We start from the raw sequence: 22,837 nt of genomic DNA, 5'->3' as shown, positions 1-22,837 counted from the left end.
ACATGCGTACAGAAGCAGACAAGAAATACACTTGAATTGGTTCTATTTTCAAGAGGGTTCCAGTGTGCCATTCATCCTCTCTCCCTGGAAAATTCTTCTTTTCTGTGCTTCTGTCTTTTGAAAGTCAGAGTCATTTGTTGTCATGCTGTCTCATTCAGGTTTAGTGTTTTTATAGGTCACTTGTTGCTGTTTCACACTTGCTCACTTGCTGTCAGAATGAGTCTCATTTTCTGAGCAGTGAAAGATTGGTATCTGTGTATCTTCTCCCATTATTTGTCAACTGTTTATCAGCTGCTATAGTTTGTTTTGTCAGTTCTTGTAATTCCTCCTCCGTCCTCAGTGGGGTATGTGCTCTATCTCTCATGCCCCTGATTGCCCCAGAGGTGGTGTGGCAGACTGCTCACGTGATCAGACAGCAGTTAATGCAGCGTGGGCCAAGCCGTCGCTTTAATGCACCTTTCTTTGGAGCCAGAATTGCAATGATAGCCTCATCAAAAACCGTCTTCAGGCCTTTCTGCGTCAGGGCTGAGCACTCCACATAACAGCAAGCACCAATCTACACAGGCACAGAGAGGGTTTAATATACAAAACTGTTAGAGATTCAACACATTTTCATATTTGCCTCAGGTTCCTCATCTGTAACTGACGCGGTAACCACACCATAGCTATTTTACATATAGATCGGTTTATTTGAACTTAGTCTTTTCCAATTAATTCAACTATACTACAGTGCTATACACATACTATACACTGAATTCTTTTCTACAGGTAGTGGGCTATTCTGAAATGCAATTTTGTCTAACAGTATTTAGTTTTTTTTAAGCAGGCTTAATCTGAACATTGTGTAGGGCACAGTCTCACCTCCTTTGCCAGCTTTTGCCCCTGTTCGGTCACAATTGGCTTCTCCTTCACATCCTTTAACTTTGTGATGGTCTTGGGGTCATCTCTTAGGTCAATCTGCAGCATAAACAAAAGAGCAAAAGAATTTCAACAAGAACTAGGGATGTCCTGATCACATTATTTTGCCCCAATCTGGATCCGAGTCTTTTAATATTGTGTATTTGCCGATACCAAGTCCCCATCCAATACTGTTACACAGTGCATCTGCTTGACACTAAATATATCTCGCATTAAGAAAAAAATTGCTTGCATCCAAGCTACTGCTTAATTGTTTTTTATAACAAGGTTACTTAAACAGCTCATCTAAATTATTTAATATATTTTAATCTTATTAGACATTATCTAATGTGATCTTTAGAAATAAATATTTTGATTCTAAAAGTAACTCAGCTTTATTGTCATTACATATGTTTTGAGGGAGAAATCAAATGTAGTTTCTTCAAGACACGGTGCTAAAAATAAGTTATTATATTTTTAAGCACTGCCGTTTCTCTCAGCACAGCTGTAAAAAAAAAATCCCTGTAGGCGGGACTGTGACTCCATTGGCTGCAGCACTAAGTGATGGACAGCCAAGCCTGGCTGCTGATTGGCTAAATAAAAGTGACGACATTTGAGAAGGCCATTCTTTGTTTAGGAGCCATGGAGTGTCTCAAAACAAATCACGGTCTTAACAGTCGTCCCGTAAGAGTCCTAAACACAACATGGCATTTAGTGTCTAAATACTGGACGGATGGCAATTCCATTCACGTCCCCTCACGGAACAGTCAGGAAGAAGTGCGTCCGCAATGATGGCCAGCAGAGTCAGATCACAACAACATTTACAAAGCATGCTACAGGAGGAGGAGGGAGTGTGAGCTTGTCGCTTAGAGAAAGGCAGGAATACACCCTGGAGGGGGCGCCAGTCCTTCACAGGGTAACACAGACACACACACACACATTCACTCACACACTCACACCTACGGAAACTTTTGACTCACCAATCCACCTACTAACGCGTGTTTTTGGACTGTTGGAGGAAACCAGAGCACCCGGAAGAAACCCATGCGGACACAGGGAGAACACACCTTTGTGTTCTCAGTCACCCGGAGCGGGAATTGAACCCACAACCTCCAGGCCCCTGGAGCTGTGTGACTGCGATACTACCTGCTGCACCACCGTGCTGCCCCTAAAGCCTATACAGATCAGTTAAATAATGCTGTGATCAGCCACGTTAACGATCTTTGAGACCAGATCGGGACATCCCTAACAAAAACCTATGACTTCAAATTTTCAACAACAAGCTAAAAATGATTGTCGAGCCAGTGAGAGGAGTGGTGGGCTCTATCTGCACATGTGCTGCTTGCGTCTTTATTCTGAAGTTGGTGGAAGGGATTCCATATGTTGGGGTTTGTTTTTGGAACATAAGGTTCCAGGAAATCTGACCCAAGGCCAGATGCTGGCATTCGTCTGCACACACTCCCCTTTCACCTAAAAAGCTCCATTACAGTTGGCTGGGAGGGTCTCCGTCTCTTCATATATCCCTGTTTCCAATTAAAATTCCCCCAATGCTTGGTCGACTGATTTCCAGCCAAAAACTGCTGTGATGTACTTAATTCTGTCACACAATATGGCATCAGCTGCATGTAATGAAACTATGGCAATAACCTAAAGTTCTTGAAAAATAGCTATATCTAAAACCTCTGACATTTGTATTTATTAATACACTAGTACATGTTATCTTAACCCCTAACAGACATGGTTAATGGCAGCTGAAACAAAATCAGGGTTTAAAAATGGCAACAACTGTTGTCTCCCAAGTGAAGAAATTCTGTTGGATGCAATGATTCTACAGTCTTTAATTAATACCACACTTGTGTTTGTAAATCAAAGAGACCTTATGACATGAATTTGATGAAAAATTGTTATGCAGTATTGTTTTGCAGAAAGTTCACACGCTTCCCATGTTCCAAATATTGAACAAAATCAGACTTATAGGCTCAAAGCTGTTAAAATGATTTAAATTATGATACCAATACAATTCAATACAAAATTATGTAAATAACTATAATTTATTTTATTAGGAAAGGCTGACTTTGTACACACGCATCCCTCAAGGTGATGTGATTGTGCTTAAAGTGTTGTACATGCTTCTCAAGTTGCTCGATTTACCTCTGTGTTTAGGTTCTCCTCAAGGTTGCTACCATGTAGCAGATTGGTTGGGGCAGAGTCATGTGACTACGTGTGTTAGTGCGGTTTTAAGGGGACAGTTTATGAACACACAATGAAGGACATGTTAACCGAATTAACAATAAATAAATTAAGTGATATTAGCAAGATTACATCAGATAGAATTACTGAATTTCATTTTGATTAATTGCCCAGCCCTAGATCGAGGTTTTTAAGCTCAGAGATTTTTCTGGCTCTGACTCACATCACCCTAATTTTGTACTCATTAATGGTATATCTGGCAAAAGCCTTACAAAGGTTGGAGCCATAGACACAAACAAGCACTGACAGCACCAGGGTTAATGACAAGAATAGTCAATATTCACTATTCATTTCACAAGGATATTTCACAAAATCTGACCATTGTTGTGTTTCCCTATCAGGTAAAGAGAGGTAACAGCATTCAAAATGACGTTTTATAACAAGTTATAAATATTATAATAATTAATATGTACTTTGGCAACTACTAGTGAAAATTTGCACATGCTCTACACTTAGACACAGCTTTAGTTACAAACACCTGCTATAACGATTCTCCAAAAACAGGTGACAAGAGGCCTCAAGCTGTGACGATTGTTCAATGCTAATTTAATGTCCTGCTTATGAAGGACAATCAATTAACTGTGAACAGCTCCCTAACTAAACAGATTATAAATGAGGGTCATTTGCTGCATCATCATGTTTGTCCATTAGCAAGACGAACGGAAATCCTAACCCACTATGGCAGAATCGACAATCTAGAGTTACTTCATACAAGCAAACTGGCAAGAGCTCTGTGTGAAACATACAATCCATACGAAGCCATATATTTGGTTTCACATTGGTTTGATGGGGCCATTATCATAGTGTGCAAAGAGATCTGAAGTGATTGCAGTTACCAGGATCATATTGCTACTTATTGCTGATATGCTTTATACACTCAGGATGTTTACCACACACATTAAACATTTAAAGACCAATAAAGAGTAGCTTGTGTGATCAGTGCTCTTAGATATGATGCCCACGACCCCAGGATATGACTTAAAGACAAAATGGATACCTGGGTGCCGATGAGCAGGTAGGGGACATTAGGAGCGTACTCCTGCAGTTCAGGAACCCACTCCTCTCTCACGTTCTGAAAGCTAGCTGGGTTCACCACCGAGAAGCAGATGAGGAAGACATCAGTCATGGGGTAGGACAGGGGTCGGAGACGATCATAGTCCTCCTGTAGGACAGAGAATGGACACAGGATGAAACAGGCAATTCATGATAGACACGAGGGTTGTATCATGAGAACTGTATGTTTAGTGGAACCCACAAGAGTCCATGGTGACTTACAGACATCATGATGTCTGTAAGTGACATTTACTGAACATCCTGGATGCAGTCTTGTTTACACGTGATCTCACTTACAGGATGACTGTGTCCTTGGGGAGTACAGACCATAGAAATGCGCATTTTAAAATCATATTTTGGTTTCTAAAAATGTGTGTCCCAACCTTTTTAACAATGCAAATGTTTAGTAACTATTTATTTCAATGGTTTTTGTTCTTGAAATCTCACAAAATGGCTGGTGTGGTGAGGTTAATGTTCTCACAGCTGGAACAAATCATCCTACCAAAAATGTTTACATTCATTCATTCATTGTCTGTAATCGCTTATCCAGTTCAGGGTCGCGGTGGGGCCGGAGCCAACCCGGAATCACTGGGTGCAAGGCGGGAACAAACCGTGGAGGGGCCACCAATCAAAAAATGTTTCAAGGTTTTGCTAAATAATAATAATAAAAAATGTACTCTACCTGAGTAACACCAAACCACATATCTCTGTTATAAATGAGAATATAAACTTTGTTTCTAGCCCCTACAGTTTATGATTAACTGAAATAAGTGCAATGGGAAAGTATTAAAATCACTTCCATATTTAACAGTTAATCATAGGTTGATTTAACAGTTTCCCCATTCCTTTATTTAACCAGGTACCTCTTCATCATCCCTTAAGCGTATCGCTAATATTACATAGCTGGTCAAATAAAGGCAATATCTACCTTTCCCCTCAAATTGGTAAAAACCACAAAACCTCAGAGACAGCAGCCCACCCAGGTGTAAATCTTTCAGTCCAAGTTCTTAGCAGTGATTCATTAAGAACTTGCCTAAGCAGAGGCCTGAATGCACAATGGCCCTGATGATTCAGGAAAGATTAATTCGATTTAGATTAGGATTTATGACCCAGAGAGGCGTGTTTTTATCTCTTGCATTTCTCATCTGCCCCGTGCCCTCCAACAGGCTGCAGAAAGTGTGTGAGCACCGTGTCCTCTGGAAACCGGAGAGTACACACACGCACACATTACAACAGATAAGCCTGGATTTGCAGAGGACATGTGACTGATATTTTTGGGAGCCCAGATTTTAATGTGTGTGTTTGTGCATGCGAGAGACAGAGAAGGAAAGAGAGAAAGAGACACACGAAAAAGTCAGTCATTCATGGTTCTTATTTCAAATGAAAGAGTCTAAATTGTTGCAGTGTGTGCCTCTGGCCGTATAAACGTTTCATTAGTGACAGCCGCTTGTCAGAACTGGCCCTGAGCAGCTAGAAACGAAGCCTCAGAGACAAGCAGAAGCTGAGAGCGCTTCAAACAGAGCTTCATTTATGAGAAATGAGGCTTCTGCCCCTCTTATGTGTTTGTGTGTGCGATCACAGAGCATGCACCACCTCATCATCTGCACACAATAGTGGGTGACTCAGTCTCCAGCTCTAAACAAGTTACAGTCTCCCTATTATAACCGTCATGTTTCCTTTTTTGAGCAGTGCTGCCCTTCTCTGTCCCTCGTGTGAAGCAGCATGACCTCACTCGTGTCGTGTGGGCCACAGCACTGTGCCACAGTGAATACAAACCCAGTGGCTGCTGACACTAGCTCACTGACTCACATCAACAAAGGTCAGAGTCAGATAGCCTTATCATTTTTTACTGAATACTGTTTTCTCACAGCTATGATAACCCCCGGAATAATTATAAAAAGAAGAAGTAAATATACATAGTTTCAACATGGCCAGGGACCCCTGTTTGAGAGGAAGACGCTGTTTGACTTTAACTACAAGTCTAAGCAGTTGATGACTAGTACAATTTCCTCATTTGTGGGTATTTAAGTAAGAATAAGTCCCTGTCCAAAGAAAAACATCTCGGAAATAGTTTACCGAAGAAGAACTTTCAATGGAAGTCTATATATAATACGTTTTGTAAGCAATGATATGCAAGAAAAAAAGAACACTTTATTTTCAAAACAGTGCTACAACAAAATTACACCCATATAAAACATCCCAGCCCTTACATGGTTCACCAAGACTTAATGTTGTTACTCTTTGCAGGCCAGGCAATTGCCTGATATCAGTGATAAGTAGCCTTTAGCTTGACAAACAAACGTTTGTTTATGAATTGCACCATGTGGAGAGGAGTATGTGCTGTTAAAAACTGGCTTCATCGCAGCATGAGACAACCCAATGTTTACTGGAACCAGACCTTGGCTAAACAACACCACTGGTGTGTCTGTGGAGTGACCATGCATGCGTGTGTGTGATGGGCCAGTAGTGTTATAAATACACCCCTCAGCCCTTCCTCTGGCCTGTTGAAACATTCTGCAGGGAGGGAGGGAGCGTATTATTTACAGCTGGCCTCAGCCCAGCTGAAAAGTGGAATAAGCCAACACATCATCCACCCACCCAGTATCTCTCTAGATCTCCCCTCGCCAGAAAGCATACAATTTGCATGTTTGCACTGCAGTACCGCATCTGCACAGCAGTTAACTGAGGGAGGGGTTCTTCTGATTGTTGATTTGATTTCACTGATTATACATTTGTATGCTTTCTCTGACCCTGTACATGTGTATATTCGCATAAACACTTATTATTGTTAAACCTATTAATTATATACATTTTATACCGTTTATATTTCTCTTATGTCATTTACGTCTGTTTGAATGCTATGTAACCATCTTGGGTGCTTGTCTGTTTTGAACACTTGACATAATAAATACAAATTCCCCATGTGTGAAACATACCTGGTGAAACAAACTGACTGTGATTCTGATTTTGACATGTGGATGTAAACGCCACTCTATTTAACTGTCTATTAAATCAACATATCACTCCCTGGAATACGCCCTGTAACGGATTACCAGGGTCGACAATCTAGATCTCTTTAATAATGAAGTATAAGGCATTTCTGAGAAGGCTGCTTGCGTATGTTTGCTTCTATATGTTTTTTGAGTGTGTGTGTGTGTGTGTGTGTATGTTCACCCACCTCTTTTAAAAGTCTGGGGGAAATGGATTGGAACAAACAGAGACAGCAGTCTAATGCAGTGAACCTGGAAACACCCTTCCCTCTGTGCCTTCAGCATTACCATAAAACTCTCTCTCTATCGTTCTCTCTCTAGCTTCTGCTACTAGCCCCACATCTCTACCAGCAAGCAGCCCTCATTCTCATCAGCACACACACATACACACACACACCCACACCCTCAATGCCTGCATTCTCCACTAGAGTATGCACAAAGAGACAGTACAGTCAATTGTACAAACACATGTGCCCATGTTCCTGTACCATGTACAGTCTTCCAGCACTGTCACAGCTGAAAGCTAAAAATTTGAACTTTTACACAGCACTCACAAAAAAAAAAAAAACTGACCAAAGACTGAGTGCTGCTGACTCATCCAAAGGTTCCCTTTTGAGAACCTACTGCAAATATATCACTGGTGTCAATAAATAAACATTAGTAAGATGTATGTATGATAACCTCTTTGAAATTCTCTCTGATTTTCGCTGTCCAGTAAAAGGTTTAGTTTACTGCATCATTTGAATATAGCAGCTGTCCTTCACACTGGGTAAAAAAACCATGATGAATGGACCAGTGAAAATGCTGCAAAATTAATTGGAATTAAATCTTTTTACATTCACTTCCACTGAAAATTAAGGTCTTTTTCTTCTGTACAGTTACTATCTGGAGAGATACATGTTGTTAAATTGAGAGCTGTGGCATGGTGGTGCAGCAGGTAGTGTCGCAGTCACACAGCTCTGGGGACCTGGAGGTTGTGGGTTCAATTCCTGCTCCTGGTGACTGTCTGTGTGGAGTTCTGTGTTTTCTCCCTGTGTCTGTTTGGGTTTCCTCCCACAGTCCAAAAACACACGTTGGTAGGAGGATTGACGACTCAAAAGTGACCGTGAGTGTGTGTTGCCCTGTGAAGGACTGGCGCCCCCTCCAGGGGCCTTGCGCACAATGATTCCAGGTAGGCTCTGGACCCAGCACGACCCTGAACTGGATAAGGGTTACAGATAATGAATGAATGAATTGAGAGCGATGATCTTCTGTGTTGTCCACCCTCAAAATTACCTTTTGCATTTCACATTAGTAATGACATTATGACTTAATTTGTATGACATTATTCCTGTTAATAATACTGTTGTGTTAGTTTTATTAAATTTGCACAGATGTTGTATAGATGGATACTAGATGTACAGCAATATTATATGCATAATGTACATTTAATTGCAGCCACAATGTGTGTGATCTGTTCCTGAATATGGCACAAAAGCTTTAATACAGCCGGCCCTCTGCCTCTTAAAGACACTCCCCTTAAACTAATACACACACACACGTGTGCCCACTGAGATGTCTGATATGGGCTAGGAATGGAATGTGTATTTGGGATTAGGAGCGGCGTATTATCTGAAGATCCTTTACTCTTTCTGCTCGTCCTCCGAGATCCACATCGGTTTCTCTCTTTCTCACACACACTCAAAGCAGCCACTCCCATTCTCTCCCATCTCTACTCTTGTCTTTTAGATCAGATTGCCATATTTTGTGCATGGTTTCTGTCTGATTCCTCCTGAAGCAGACTCGGGAGACCACAAAGAAAATGTGTGTGTGTGTGTTTTCACACAGCTGAGCCTATGAAACATTCACCCCAAAAAGTCTCCACACTCCCTTTAATTTATGTCTGTATGACAGTGATTTTAAGACCCAAACATTTCAATCAGGTTATACATATATACAATAACATGCCAAAAGTCTAGAGGTATCGGTGTGTAAATTGATTATGAAATGGCATCTCCTCAGGGGATGGCCTGGAGAAGCCCACACCTGCATAACTTGTGAGTTGTTATATTGTGAGTGAGGTAGAACACTGGCCAAGCATGAATTATCTGAGTTTGAACAAGGTATAATAGCGGGTGACAGACTGATAGAAAATTTCATTTCTGTATTTGTGGTAGCATTTCTCAGTCCATGGTGACACATGTTCTCATGGCTCATGGCTCTGGTCTGCCAAAACACATGATTGACCGGTGCTCGCAATATTTCAATAGCTTGGTGACCAATTCAGTCCTTCATGGCCTTCATGTACACCACAAAAATGGGACAGTCCAGCTGAGTAATGGACAATGCCAATGGGCCCCAAGTAGCCCAGAATTAGTTACAGGAGCATTCTGAAGAAATCTAACAAATGGTGCAGCCTGCAACTTTACCCAGCATGAGTCCTATCAAGCATTTATGGGAAGTGCTTGAGAGGTCCATTCACGACAGAGATCCTGCACCTACAAATACCATGCAGCTGTGAGTGGCTATCCAGACAGCAGGGCTCAACACGACAAGCTGCTACACTTTGCTGGGATAGAGTGGGCCCTAAATGGACCTAGTTCCTGTTCCATTATTTTGACCAGTGTGGGTGGTAATGCCATTTATGACGTATTCCGGTACATAAGAAGGTACACACTTGACTTTCTGGATCAAGGAATGATAAATGTTCACACTCTGATAATTCACGTAGCCTTCTTTGATGTTGTAGATAGTCTTTTGCTTACTGAGGTAATGTTGAATTTTATTACATTACCGTGCTGCTTAAGTTAATTTTGTTACATTTCCTACACAATCCAGAGACACATTAAACAACACGGTTAACGATAATGCAGTTAAACTCTTAAGTATGATCCCTGTTTTAGAGCGTGGGTCATCATTGGCACAAATGATTATCTCCTTCTTAGAGAAAGGAACAGCGCAGAAGGGGAAGGATAATTCATTGCTTTTCTGTCCATTGCTTTTTAAGATTTGATTACTGTACAGTGTCGAGAATGGAACTGTGTTCCTGGTTTTTTTTAAGAGAATAAAAACAAAAAATAAGGAAGCTACACTCAGTGAAGTTACATTAACACAAAATGTCATGACTGACTCTAAAAGGATTCCTTATAACACATTCTTGATTGTTATTTTTAACCATCGTTTCAGAGTTCATCTGAAACTTAATTTGTCATCAGTTCTGATTCAGAAGTATTTATACTGATGGACTTCAACATGTGCTCCACGAGGTGTACGTTACGTTATCAGAAGGATCACCACTAGTGAAGGATGCAAGCATTGCATTAGTCTTGGACTCATTTGTGTCACAGAATTCAATGTGAAGTTATGTGATAACAAATTCTGGGAGTAGGATCATGCCTGATCTCATCCCCTTAGTCCCCCTCCCCCAATACCCAGCAAAATCAAACTCGCTCCCACCACCATCCCGTCTCCACCTTTTCTACTGTATTTGCCTATCCACAAATGGGGGGGGAGTGGCTTTACACACCTTTCAAAGCCGTCCTGAACTCATTTCAGCCTCATGGGCATGGTCCGTACTAGCAAATTAACTAATCTTTTTACATTGACCTTTAAGAAGGTTTTGTCCTTTTACTATAAAGCTACCATTTTGGACATACATTGGACGATATAAGTGCTAACAACAACAGTTATGCTAACGTGTCTGGCTGTCTGTGTGCTGAAGCTTTCTGCTTTTCCTTTCTGGTCCTTTAATTCCCTTTGGAGAAAGTTGGGTATTCAATTGTTAGTTTGTTTGTTTGTTTATCTGTCTGCCTGCACACTTTAGACTTGCCATTTGCTGTTTAGAAGTAAATGGGTCAATCTGCAGTTCAGTGTTTCATTATCGACTGCGCCTGGTTCCTTATATAAGACAGCACAGGATCGAGTGAATGTAAGGCAGCTATATTTACATCGTAGCTAATGCAAAGAGAATAGTGGAGGCAGGCGATGAAGTGCTACGGAGACAGATAGCAGAGGAAGAAAGGTGGTGCTGGAGAGAGGGGGGGTGTAGGGATTCAGTGCTGCTATCAAAAGAGAATAATTCATGCCTGTATTTACTCATCCGATGCAGATTAATTGAAGCTTGCTGTGCAATTCAGCACATGCACACACACACACACACAGAAAATCATATGCCCAGTCTAAAGTTCTACCTCCTTAGGCTTTTTCTTTTGCCTCCTCTCGAGGCTGAATGAGGCACAGGGCAGATGCCTCAGCATGATCCTCCTGGCCTCCTGCACCTGGGATTACACGCGCTCTGCATGTACTAACATCTCCACACACTGCTCAAATTCAGCCCAAATGCATACACACAGAGTAGAATTAATGATCTGTGATCAGTTGGCTTCATCATTGCTGTCTACACCGATTGAACATTATTGACAGGAAACATTGTGTGTGGGTGTTTTTCACAATTTCTGTTATAATGTGATAATATATAATAATCAGTGTGTGTGGTCTAGACCCTGTCATAATCAATATTTGTCCGCCCTTCCTCCTTCCAGAAACTCAAAACTCAAAGAATGCCTCCCTTGAACCCTTTAAGGAATTCAAGACTCTAAATCAGGGATGCAAATCTTCCACCGCACAAAGAGTCACTATAACTCTTTAGGAAATTATTCTATTCATTTCAGTATCTCTCGCTTCAAGCTTTGATTAAATTAAATCTGAATCAAGATTCAATGCAATTTAATTTAAATATATGTTGAAACCCCCTGTGGGCAGCTGAGGTGTACTACTGTTAGTATCACTGCCACACAGCTCTGCTATCCTTGGGTTGTGGTTTCAATCACACATGTTGGTAGGTTGATTGTCGTTGTACATTTGTCCACAGGTGTGAGTGCCTGATGTTCTGTGATGGACTGGTGATCTGTACAGGTTGTGGCCCTGCCTTGTTTCCTATGATTCTGAGTAGGCTTTGGACCCAGCCCTGATACTGAACAGGATGAAGCAGTTACAGAAATGAACAAACAAACAAATGAATTAATGAATTCACACATACGACCAAAAGAGGGTTTCTGGATATTTTTTTGTTTCCCACTAGAACAGCTTCATGGTTCACTGGAATATATTCTAAATGTCTATATTTCTACTGTCTATAAATACTAAAAGAAAGAAAACATATGGGAACGAAGAGATAGGAATTCATAAATCCTCTGGATTTACTGCTATTGAAATCCAAAGGCATGACTTTGAACCTGCGCTGTCTCATTAAGAAGAGGTCACAGAACCAGTCGCCATTCAGCTCCTTCAAGGTGAGAGTTTTCCTGGAGAGAAAAGAGTATGCAGTCACCACAGCTGTTATACACATCTGGCACTGAGACATATTTGTACCTCAGTGGCAGTGGAACCTGCTCGAAACCCAGTGTAATGAGAGGGACAGAGGGAGTGAGGGAGAGGCAGAGAAAGACTGAATTTTATATAAAAAAAAAAAGAATTGAGAAGGGAACAGGGTGAGCTTTTGCAAAGATTCAGTGAAGTCTTGCCTCCTGCTGTGTTTCTGAAAACGGGGAGATGTGGAGTGAAACAAAGACAGAAAAAGAAAGAGTTCATCTGCCTTCTTTCTCAGCTCTCTGCCAGATTGCTTCTAGAGCTCTCCCCATGTCAGAACCAATCAGACAAAGTGTATGAAGTCATTCAACTGACGCACATCTGCCAATGAGCTGAAAGACGCACTGCTCAGAGCCGCTGAGGAAACTGCAGACGAGAGATGACATTTCTAACAAGATATCTCAGCCAGCTGGAATATTATTGGTACCTGCCTGTGGCGGCCAGAGCTAACTATCTCCCCCCCCCCCCCCCCCCGCACTGTATTCCCCATGCAGCACTGCAGAGTGGTGTCAGATAAAGTCAGCTGTGTGTGATGTGTCTGTAGGGAATATGGAGTGCAGTGGGCAGCAAAGTCCATCCATCCATCACCACCTAAACCCAGACACCATGCCCAAGAGCTAGCTCTAGCTCTCTCTCTCTCTCTCTCACTCTCTCACACACACACACACACACACACGATGCTGGGCAGATTTGAATCTTATTGATCTATTCAGTACTTCTTGTTTTTTACATTTAAAATTAGCGTATATTACTGCATTTATAATAATATGATTTTTAATATGTTTAATTGAGCAAAATTCAGTGAGATTTTTAGGACAGCATGAAATAACTTACTGATTGTGTCACTCTATGCTACAATAAGGCCTTACCATCCTGACATGTTTTAACAGCTTTTTTTTTAAATTCACAAAAGGACAACTTACATTAGTACTGCAAACAATCTATTATTTTTCTAGAAGAGAAACATAGTGTTTTTTTTATGTTTATATGTTGTATTTCAACTTGTTCAATCGAAGCTTCTTAATAACACATGCTGGATATAAGTGAATTTCTGGCATTTTTAAACACCCTTTAAAAACATCATCAATAGCACTGTGCAATATTAATACAGCATTATATATTATACTGTGCAGTACGGTGGCACAGCAAGTAGTGTTGCAGTCACACAGCTCCAGGGACCTGGAGGTTGTTGGTTCCATTCCCGCTCTGGGTGACTGTCTGTGAGGAGTTGGTGTGTTCTCCCTGTGTCCGCGTGGGTTTCCTCCGGGTGCTCCGGTTTCCTCCCACAGTCCAAAAACACACATTGGTAGGTGGATTGGCGACTCAATAGTATCCGTAGGTGTGAGTGTGTGTGTGTGAGTGAATGTGTGTTGCCCTGTGAAGGACTGGCGCCACCTCCAGGGTGTATTCCCGCCTTGCGCCCAGTGATTCCAGGTAGGCTCTGGACGCACCGTGACCCTGAACTGGATAAGCGCTTACAGATAATGAATGAATGAATCGACGCTTCTTTAATAACACATGCTGGATATAAGTACATTTCTGGCATTTTTCAACACCCTTCAAAAATATCATCAATAGCACTGTGCAATATTAATACAGCTTTATATATTATACTGTTCAGCAGCATGCACAAATATCTGCTACAGTATCTACAGGTGTAGCAGTGTGTTGTAAAACGTCTATACAATTTAATCTGATGCAATTATTTCACAGCCAACACATTTATTGACATTCAACACACATCAGATCACAGCGTTTTTCTACCAGGTCTGTGTGGTTCAATATCAAATTTTCCTTTTTTATTTTCACAAGTAAGGTGCACAAAACTCTTTCTGCGCCACAATTGATGACCATTCTTTTCAGGGTACAAAATGTACCAAGTTGAGACACTTGGAGCTAGAAATAGTGCATATTTTGGGGTTGGTTAAATCAGAACCATGACTTAGTCTACGAGACATCACATGATTCTGATTGCTTAAATGAGAGTCTGGTGTCATCCCCCGAGTCAGATGACTGCCCGTTTCTGTGACTCTCTCTAATAAAACCGAAATTCAGAGTAAAACTTTTAGAACATAAAATTACAGCATTCTTGCTACTGTTGTGAAATCATGTGAGCAGCAGACAACAGAAGATCCTGGCTTCTAAGACAAATATAAGAGAAAAATGTTTTTACGACTCATAAATGCTGCAGTTTGCACCTCTTTTATGTGTTAGCAGTCCACTGATGTTTCATTCCACAGAAGAGGTCTTCAAACCACACAGTGTTGCAACTTTATAAACAGGGCTGGAGCTTTAATGTAGAAAATAATCAAAAAGTGGAATTAAAGCGTGAGCTCTGTACAAAAGATTAGATGATATGCTGTGTTAGCCTTAAGGGAATTAAGCAAATTTAAGGTCTTTTCAAACATCACACCAGACACCATACCTTCTCTCTATGCTGCTTTTGATCCTCAAAGAAATATAAAAAGGAGTTGGCAACCAAAACATAAACTTGGATGCTCTGGGCTAAACGAGTCAAAGCGCCATTGTGTGAGATGTTTGTCCAGAGCCCTGATGTGTGCAATGTGATGCAGTAGAGAGAGAGGAGTAGTTCAAAGTGGGCCAGCAGGGGAGTTGGTGTGTGGGAGAAGCCTCCTCGAGCTGATAGCACGCTGTACACTCCCAAAGCCAAATGCTGCAGCTGCTTTGATCTCAACTCAAGTAGTGAGTGTGTGTATCAGGTTCCCTCACTACACACTTAACCTACATCTCCGAGCATGACTGGAAAAGGAGCCGATGGTAATTAGCAGCAAGGCAAACTCACATGAAAACTTTCCTTTGTTCTCTTTATATCAGCTTTACTTTATTCAGGGCTGCAGACCCACCCCCTCGCTCGTAATCTAAACGAAGTCTCTGATCATCTGATCAATCATAGTCCCTGTAAAGTCTTAACCGAACCCAGCTGTGCACAGGACGCTAGAGCGGGGAGCAGCTTTTGGGTTTCAAACTGCTTTGAAATGAAATCCCAGCATTTGGCCCTTCCTGACCCCTCTCCACATCTGGCCCACTCCCCACAATTTCAGTCCTTCATCTCAAGCACTCTTTAAAATGCTCTCTGAATGAAAAACAGCAGCCATGTCAGATCCGGCTCCCGCCTTTGCCCGAGAGAGTAGATTTGGTATCTGGCCTCCACTTATACGCTCATAGCACAACAGAGCAGATCTGCTTCCATTCCAACAGCTCATGACTCCTCGGCCTCCTCGTTAGAGTGTCAGACCCACAGAGATTCATTTCTCCGAAGCAGACCACCTTCCAAGAACGGAAAGAAAGAAAACTTCCTCTCAAACCCAGAGAGCAGAAACATTGCATACTGCTGATTAATGCACCAAGTCACCAAGCTCCTTCAGATCCTCATTTTCGATCATATGCTTGCACTTTGTTGCTAATCCAGAAAGAAACACTAAGGATACTTCCCTGATTTACACACTGTGGCCATAGAGCAGTACACATAATAGGACTATGGTTTTGTGGTGAAAATTATAGAAAACTAACCAAATACTAATCCGGGAAGAAAAAAAAAAAGATTCCACAGCAGTAAGTTCCAGACTTCACAGTGAGCTCATGGGTACATATTTAGCCAAGTCAACATGTCGACATAATACAGATTAAATATGGAGAATATATTGCTGCATTTAAAAGTTCAGGCATCTTTTGTAAAATACTAAGAACATCAGTGAACTTGATGTGGGGTCCATAAATCAGCATTTGTATGTAAAAAAAATATTTTGGCAGTTTGATAAACACTGTTTCAGTTTCAAAACCTTAATATTTACTCCCCAATTCATATAAAGAAAGGGAGCTGCAGTTTATTTTAGATTCAATGCTATATATTTACATACATACATCTATTCAGCTCCACTCATTGTTGCCGTTGTCCACAGGAGGGTTAAAGCCTGAACTGCATCTTGCTCCTTTACATGGCTCAGTATCAAAACAGTGATAAGAGCAGCTGGCTTAAATTTTATAAAAATAAATAGAGTTTTTAAAAAAACAGAAATCATTCATTCATTCATTATCTGTAAGCGCTTATCCAGTTCAGGGTCGCGGGGGGTCCAGAGCCTACCTGGAATCATTGGGCGCAAGGCGGGAATACACCCTGGAGGGGGCGCCAGTCCTTCACAGGGCAACACACACACACACATTCACTCACACCTACGGACACTTTTGAGTCGCCAATCCACCTACCAACGTGTGTTTTTGGACTGTGGGAGGAAACCGGAGCACCCGGAGGAAACCCACGCAGACACGGGGAGAACACACCAACTCCTCACAGACAGTCACCCGGAGCGGTAATCAAACCCACAACCTACAGGCCCCTGGAGCTGTGTGACTGCGACACTACCTGCTGCACCACCGTGCCGCACAGGAAACAGAATAAAATTACAGAAAATAAACACCTAATGTGTAGTACAAGAGGAGTTTGGTGTGTTCTCCCTGTGTCCGCGTGGGTTTCCTCCGGGTGCTCCGGTTTCCTCACGCAGTCCAAAAACACACGTTGGTAGGTGGATTGGCGACTCAAAAGTGTGCGTAGGTGTGAGTGTGTGAGTGAATGTGTTTGTCTGTGTTGCCCTGTGAAGGACTGGCGCCCCCTCCAGGGTGTATTGCATTGCGCCTTGCGCCCAATGATTCCAGGTAGGTTCTGGACCCACCGCGACCCTGAACTGGATAAGCGCTTACAGATAATGAATGAATGAATGAATGAATGTGTAGTACAAGGCTGCTTTGAGGACATGCCTTATGACTGGCTTTATTTTGATCCTATTTATTATTACTATTTTTATACATCTTATACCAGCTAAAATGAACAGACACTTATTCACCAAGCAGACACACAAACTCCTCCAGGCAATTCTGGCTTGGTGAAGATTCTCACTGTCAGGGTTAAACTATGTAATAATGAAAAAATGTAATTGTGATTTTTCTCAAGAGCAATGAGAATGTGATTTACAGTATTTAATTTCAGTACAGATCCGAGCTTGTCTTTTGGCCTTTAATGTTGAATACAGTGCGTCTAGCTGCTAGTCAGATGGTGGAAACGTAATATGCAGATTACACAGGTGTATGGCTGCTGCTGATTGGTCTGACATGTTTTCAACCCTGATTCTGAACTACATCAAGTTTTAAATATTTCATATTTTCCTGACAAAAAAAACACCCACTTTAAGTCATGAAGTACATGTTAACATGCAGAATCATTAGACCAGGTGTGTTAGGAGGAACAACAACACCAAAATATGGATTTTGGACTGACAATACACTCAGACCAGAACCACTGGTCTAACTCATCTATCATCTGTCAATGATTAGACAATGTTAAGACAATATTGATAATAATGGCAGGTCATGAGAGCTACTCGAGGTACACAGCAAAGAAAATCTGATCTGTCCGAGTTCTATTGTAGAGTCCAAGCATTATTAATATCAGCATAAAAAAAACCTGTTTTGCAACAACGACAGGCATTGTACAGGGTTTAAATGAAGCCTTGTTACTGTGGACGCCAATCACCTGTTGAGTGACTTAGAGACTGAGCCATTTTGCCCACTGATCAACAAAGTAACACGGTTTGGCTTGGATCTCTAACATAGCTATTGTCACTTCCAATACAACACTCATCACGAAGAGAGAAGGAGAGTAAGCAGGATTTGGTCCATACCTGACCTGCAGTGTCGTACAGCCCAAGGAGGTACTGCTTCCCCCCCACAGTCACGCTCACTGCAAAATCAAAGTGGGGAAAAGATTGTTTTACTTACAGCAGCTTACACAGTAATGAGATGAAACCACTTCGTTACATAAGGCAGAATGAGGTGAAAACTGGCAGAGTCTGTAGTTTCTGTGTTTAAAAAAAGTATTTTCTGTTAGTGGAATATGGCATAACCCCCACCACCCACACACACACACACACACACACACACACCAAATGCTGTCCTTCCTTCCTTGAAGCCCACAGGTGGTTTTGATCAGTGGCAGCAGCACAAAAGACACAGTGACACCTCAGACCTTTTCCTTCAGTAATTTTAACCGCAGACTGGCTCCATGATGATGAATCAGACCTGACTCTAACACTTCAGTGTGAAAGCTGAAGGAGATGTGTCTATTTACCTGCGTAATGGTCGAATACCGTGGGCACATATTCCTCGGGGAAGGCGTCGTTGGCGTAGCTCATCAACAGGCAAGTTTTACCCACGGCCCCGTCGCCGACCACCACACACTTCAACATGATCGTGCCGGTCCCACTTGCCATGACACACACACCATCATCATCATCATCATCATCTTCATCCTCCTCCTCTTCCTCTTCAGGCGTCACCAGCGCCCCTCTATGTCTGCTACTCGCAGAGAGAAAAGAAAGACCGAAGCACCATTTCTCCTCCCAGCTTCCCAAATTTGGTGTTGGTGTTGTGTAGGGTCTCTCTCTCTCTCTCTGTCTCTCTCTCTCTCTTTCTCCCTCGCTCGCTCTCTCTCTCCACGCACCACACACTGTCCCCCCACCCTAAGCGAACCCGGCGAACTCTTAACGGCCCCTCAACTGCCAACCCAGCTCCTCCTGCCCCGCACACCTCAGCCCTGCCCTGTAGAAGCTGCCCCTCGGCGCCTGTCTCTCCTCTGCCCCACTTTCCCCCACTTTCTGAACACTGCTCACCTCCTGTGACTCTCCACAGGGGCGGGGTCACAGCGCTCCAGCGAGGGATCGAGGCAAAAGTTCAGCAGGAAATCAAAAGCGTTTAAATCATGTTCAAATCCCCTTTTATAAGTCTATAGTTTAGGCACTTACATGTACGTCGTTTTAGAGGAGTCGTTGTAAATAAACGATACTACACACTATTGTACTAAACAGAGCGTGCATCTCTAGAGCAGTGACTCAGATTCTATCACAGTGAAGCTGATAGATACTGCAGTGTTTACAGAGCAAATACACTTGTTTAATGTTATCTTAAATGATTAATGAACCATGTTGATAATAAAATAGAGCTGCAAAATCACAAAGGAACTGTAGTATGTGTTATGACATGATGCAGATCTATTAATGCTCTAAGGCACGGCGTTCCCTACTGCACACCAGGCCCAGCTCACAAGTACAGTTACTGAGGGGAGTCGGATGTGTACAGTGAGTCAGGGCCTGACGTTGTGTATAGTTTGCGGTTTGTAATTGTTAAGTAATGGGAACCTCTACTCGGAGAGGGCGGGGATGGAGGGTCAGAATTTCGATGCTACGCAGTTTGTAGATGAGCCCTAACAACTGACGGCAGTCCAATCAGCTGGAGGCGGGCGGGCTGCTCGGGGATGCGCTGCTGTATCACTTTTGACAGCTACTGCAGGAGTCACGTGACCAAACAATTACCTCATACCTTCTGCGTGTGCGTGTGTGTGCGCGCGCGTGCGTGCGAGAGAGAGAGCGAGAGAGAGAGAGAGAGAGAGAGAGAGAGAGAGAGAGAGAGAGACAGAGAGAGAGAGAGAGAGTATGTATGTGTGTGTGTGTGTGTGTGTTTGTGCATGCACGCACGCGCAGGCGTAGAAATCTCTGCTGCAGGCGCGCCCATACGTTTCCTTTGGACATGAACGTCAATGACATTGAAGCAGGCTCAACATCGTTTGCGGCCTCACCTACAGATCTTTAAATAGGAGAATATTTAGAGAAATTTGCAGAACCAAAATTCATGGTTTAGAGCTGGGGTTTCAACTTCACCGAGGGCTACTGGAAAGATACGTGTTGCATCATAGTTCACTTACAGCTAATGTTACTGGGTCCCTACATTAAGAATTTCCCACAAACTAAAATAAATAAATTAAACAATCGGACAGTGGTCATGGACAGTGTATCTATGGCAGTGTTTTGAGACTGACAAAAAAAAAAGAATGAGTGTACACATGACAAAGACTGTGAGCTCTTTAATAAGTAAAACCTTTCACACAAACAGAGAGAGAGAGAGAGAGAGAGAGTTCCCTTATAATTAGTGAATTCTGCTATCTTGAGGCACACCCAATGCCACAACATACAGCCTGTGAAATCATCAGGGACATCCAAGAAATAAAACAAGATGAAGCACATGTACATGAGGCCTATCATCCCAAAGTGCAATGACGAGTATGGGGTAGAAGGGTATACATGTTCCAGGCAGGAGGCAGAGAACCAGTGGATCTTACCCAGTTTTTCTAAGATGATCTGAGAAGCATCTGTGATTCAAAACTCATCATCACACATAAGTACCTGAAAACGCTGTCTTGGCAAATCTCTCCAGCAATTACTGCATCGAACCCGTGAAGGGTTTTATGACTGTTCTTCAGATGAACATGGCTAAATGTGTGCAGGGATGTTCCTGCCAGCTGAGCTCCACACACAGTGGCTCCACAGTATTACTGAGGATGCTGTGCCCTCTCGACCGGATTTGATGAGAATTTGAATGATGACCGAGTCCAGATTGAGGATATTGTGTTGTAGCTTAGCAGTCGTGGTAGTGTCAGACTTATCTGATTTCAATAAGCTGCTGTTCCAGGATTAAGGAAGGAACTTTGGACCCACAGAGGGAGGAAGTATCAGATGACCTTTATTATATTTGTGAATCAGTAAATAACACCCTATTCAGCTGCTGTACTGCCAGGGCCTGAAATACATTGACTCATAAGGGTGAATTTACTGTATAAAGGCCATTTATATCCTCATTGCTTTATCCCTTTCAGAAAAGTGCCCTTTTCTGCATGAATTCAATATGAATATCTTACTTCTGTGAAATAAAAAAACAGTCTTCTTATGACTATTTACAAAGATTCCACCTGAATATCTGTTTAGTTGAGGTCTCTAAAGTAAAACATACTTTTTGGAAAATGCTTAGATTACAATACATCTCCCTCTAGTGGCATTCAGGGGTAATTCAGTTTAACTGATCTTAATCTCTGATCACTCTTTAATTTAGTTTTTACTGTTTATTCGATGTCTTATTTTGCTTGAAATTATAAACATATTATCTGATGCACAGAATTAATTAAAGGATGCACAAAATAGGGAGGTGTTAATGTTGCCAGGAAAAGGTGCACTGATTTCTTTTTTAATATAGTGAAACAAATATGAGACTGAAAGAAATCACATTAATCTTAGCGAAGACAAGGTTAGATAATCATTTATTAAATTTGTTTCTTCATCCAAACCCCACACCAGCAGATGTTTACATATTTCAGTTGAATGTCAGCTGACACATAAAACAAGAAGCAAACACACCCAGGCAGAATTGAAATGTTTAAGAAAAATAAGTTAAAAAAAATGCTACTTGAATCTGTTACAAGCTACATTTATCTTTAAGGTTAGTAACTAAACTGACACCTCTGTTTATATAACATGGCAAATCCCGCAGGGAAAATTAGCATTTTCAATTAGCAATTAGCATAGCAAGTGCTAACAAATGTTACCTGTCAAGACAATTAAAAAGCCTCTGCAATGCTAACTATAAAGGCTAGCATAAAAGGCAAATAGGTTTAGACTTTCATGATTTTAAATTTAAACTGAAATAAATTTTAAGAAAAATTAATAAATAATTTTTAAAAAGGCTGTCTTTTAGAATTTAAGATGGGGAAGGTTTCATCACACATTTTATAATCTAAAGTGTATCCAGAGAAATCTCTAAATGCAAGGGACAAGGCCTAAAACCATTACTATTAGCTGGGTGTAATCTTTAGTTCCTCATGGACATGTCTCTTCAGTGGAAATCACTGCATGGGCTCAGATACACTTCCTGAAACCATTGTCTGTGAACACAGTTCCCCTCTACATCCATAAATGCAAGTTAAAACTCATGTATAGAAGAAACAATATGGAAACTAGATTGACTGAGGTGAAGTGGAAAAGTTCGGTGGTCCAATAAACCAAATTTGATTTTTTTTTTTTCTCTCTCTCTCTTTTTTTTATTTATTTAATTTTTTGGGGGAATCATGGATGCTATTTCCTCTGGGGGGAAGCCATTCAACTTGTTAAAAGCACACAGTTCAAAAGCCAGCATCTGAGACAGTAAAAGGGTGCATTAGTGCCCATGGCGTGATTGACTTGCACATCAGTAAAAGCATAGATTTTTATTTTTTTTGGGAACTTATTGCTAGCATCAAATTCAAGATGGCTAAATTAATTGCTTGAATTAAATATACATTTTAAGTGATATTTACATCATTGCATTTTTTTATTTACATTTTGCAGTGTTCCAACTTTTTTTGGAAATGGGGTTGGTAAATATTTGTGTTGGTAAATGTCCGCCTTGATATGTGGCACTCATCAGTAGTA

The 22,837-nt window shown here is 41.6% G+C and overlaps 1 protein-coding gene across 1 annotated transcript; it reads right to left on the bottom strand.

Moving 5' to 3' along the window:
• Nucleotides 1-70: 70 nt before the first annotated feature.
• Nucleotides 71-19,102, bottom strand: rhoq (ras homolog family member Q). Its single transcript, XM_066662915.1, has 5 exons — nt 18,676-19,102; nt 18,230-18,288; nt 4,145-4,309; nt 862-957; nt 71-556 (listed from the first exon to the last, which is right to left on the bottom strand). The coding sequence occupies exons 1-5, from the start codon at nt 18,815-18,817 to the stop codon at nt 401-403; spliced, it is 618 nt and encodes a 205-aa protein (XP_066519012.1). The 5' UTR covers nt 18,818-19,102; the 3' UTR covers nt 71-400.
• Between the last annotated feature and the right edge of the window lie 3,735 nt (nt 19,103-22,837).

This window comes from Hoplias malabaricus, chromosome 3, assembly GCF_029633855.1.
Source record: "Hoplias malabaricus isolate fHopMal1 chromosome 3, fHopMal1.hap1, whole genome shotgun sequence".
NCBI classification, from domain to species: Eukaryota; Metazoa; Chordata; class Actinopteri; order Characiformes; family Erythrinidae; genus Hoplias; species Hoplias malabaricus.
The sequence above is the reverse complement of the archived record's forward strand: the minus strand, read 5'-3'. Positions and strand labels throughout refer to the sequence as shown.

What these genes read in the sequence shown, in the direction of transcription:
- rhoq (XM_066662915.1), bottom strand. Translation starts at nt 18,817, where the DNA reads ATGGCAAGTGGGACCGGCACGATCATGTTGAAGTGTGTGGTGGTCGGC. An exon ending in TGTACGACACTGCAGGTCAG is followed by an intron (nt 4,310 to 18,229) that starts GTATGGACCAAA and finishes TCTGTCCTACAG; the next exon opens with GAGGACTATGATCGTCTCCG. An exon ending in GGCAAAAGCTGGCAAAGGAG is followed by an intron (nt 557 to 861) that starts GTGAGACTGTGC and finishes GTGCCTGTGTAG; the next exon opens with ATTGGTGCTTGCTGTTATGT.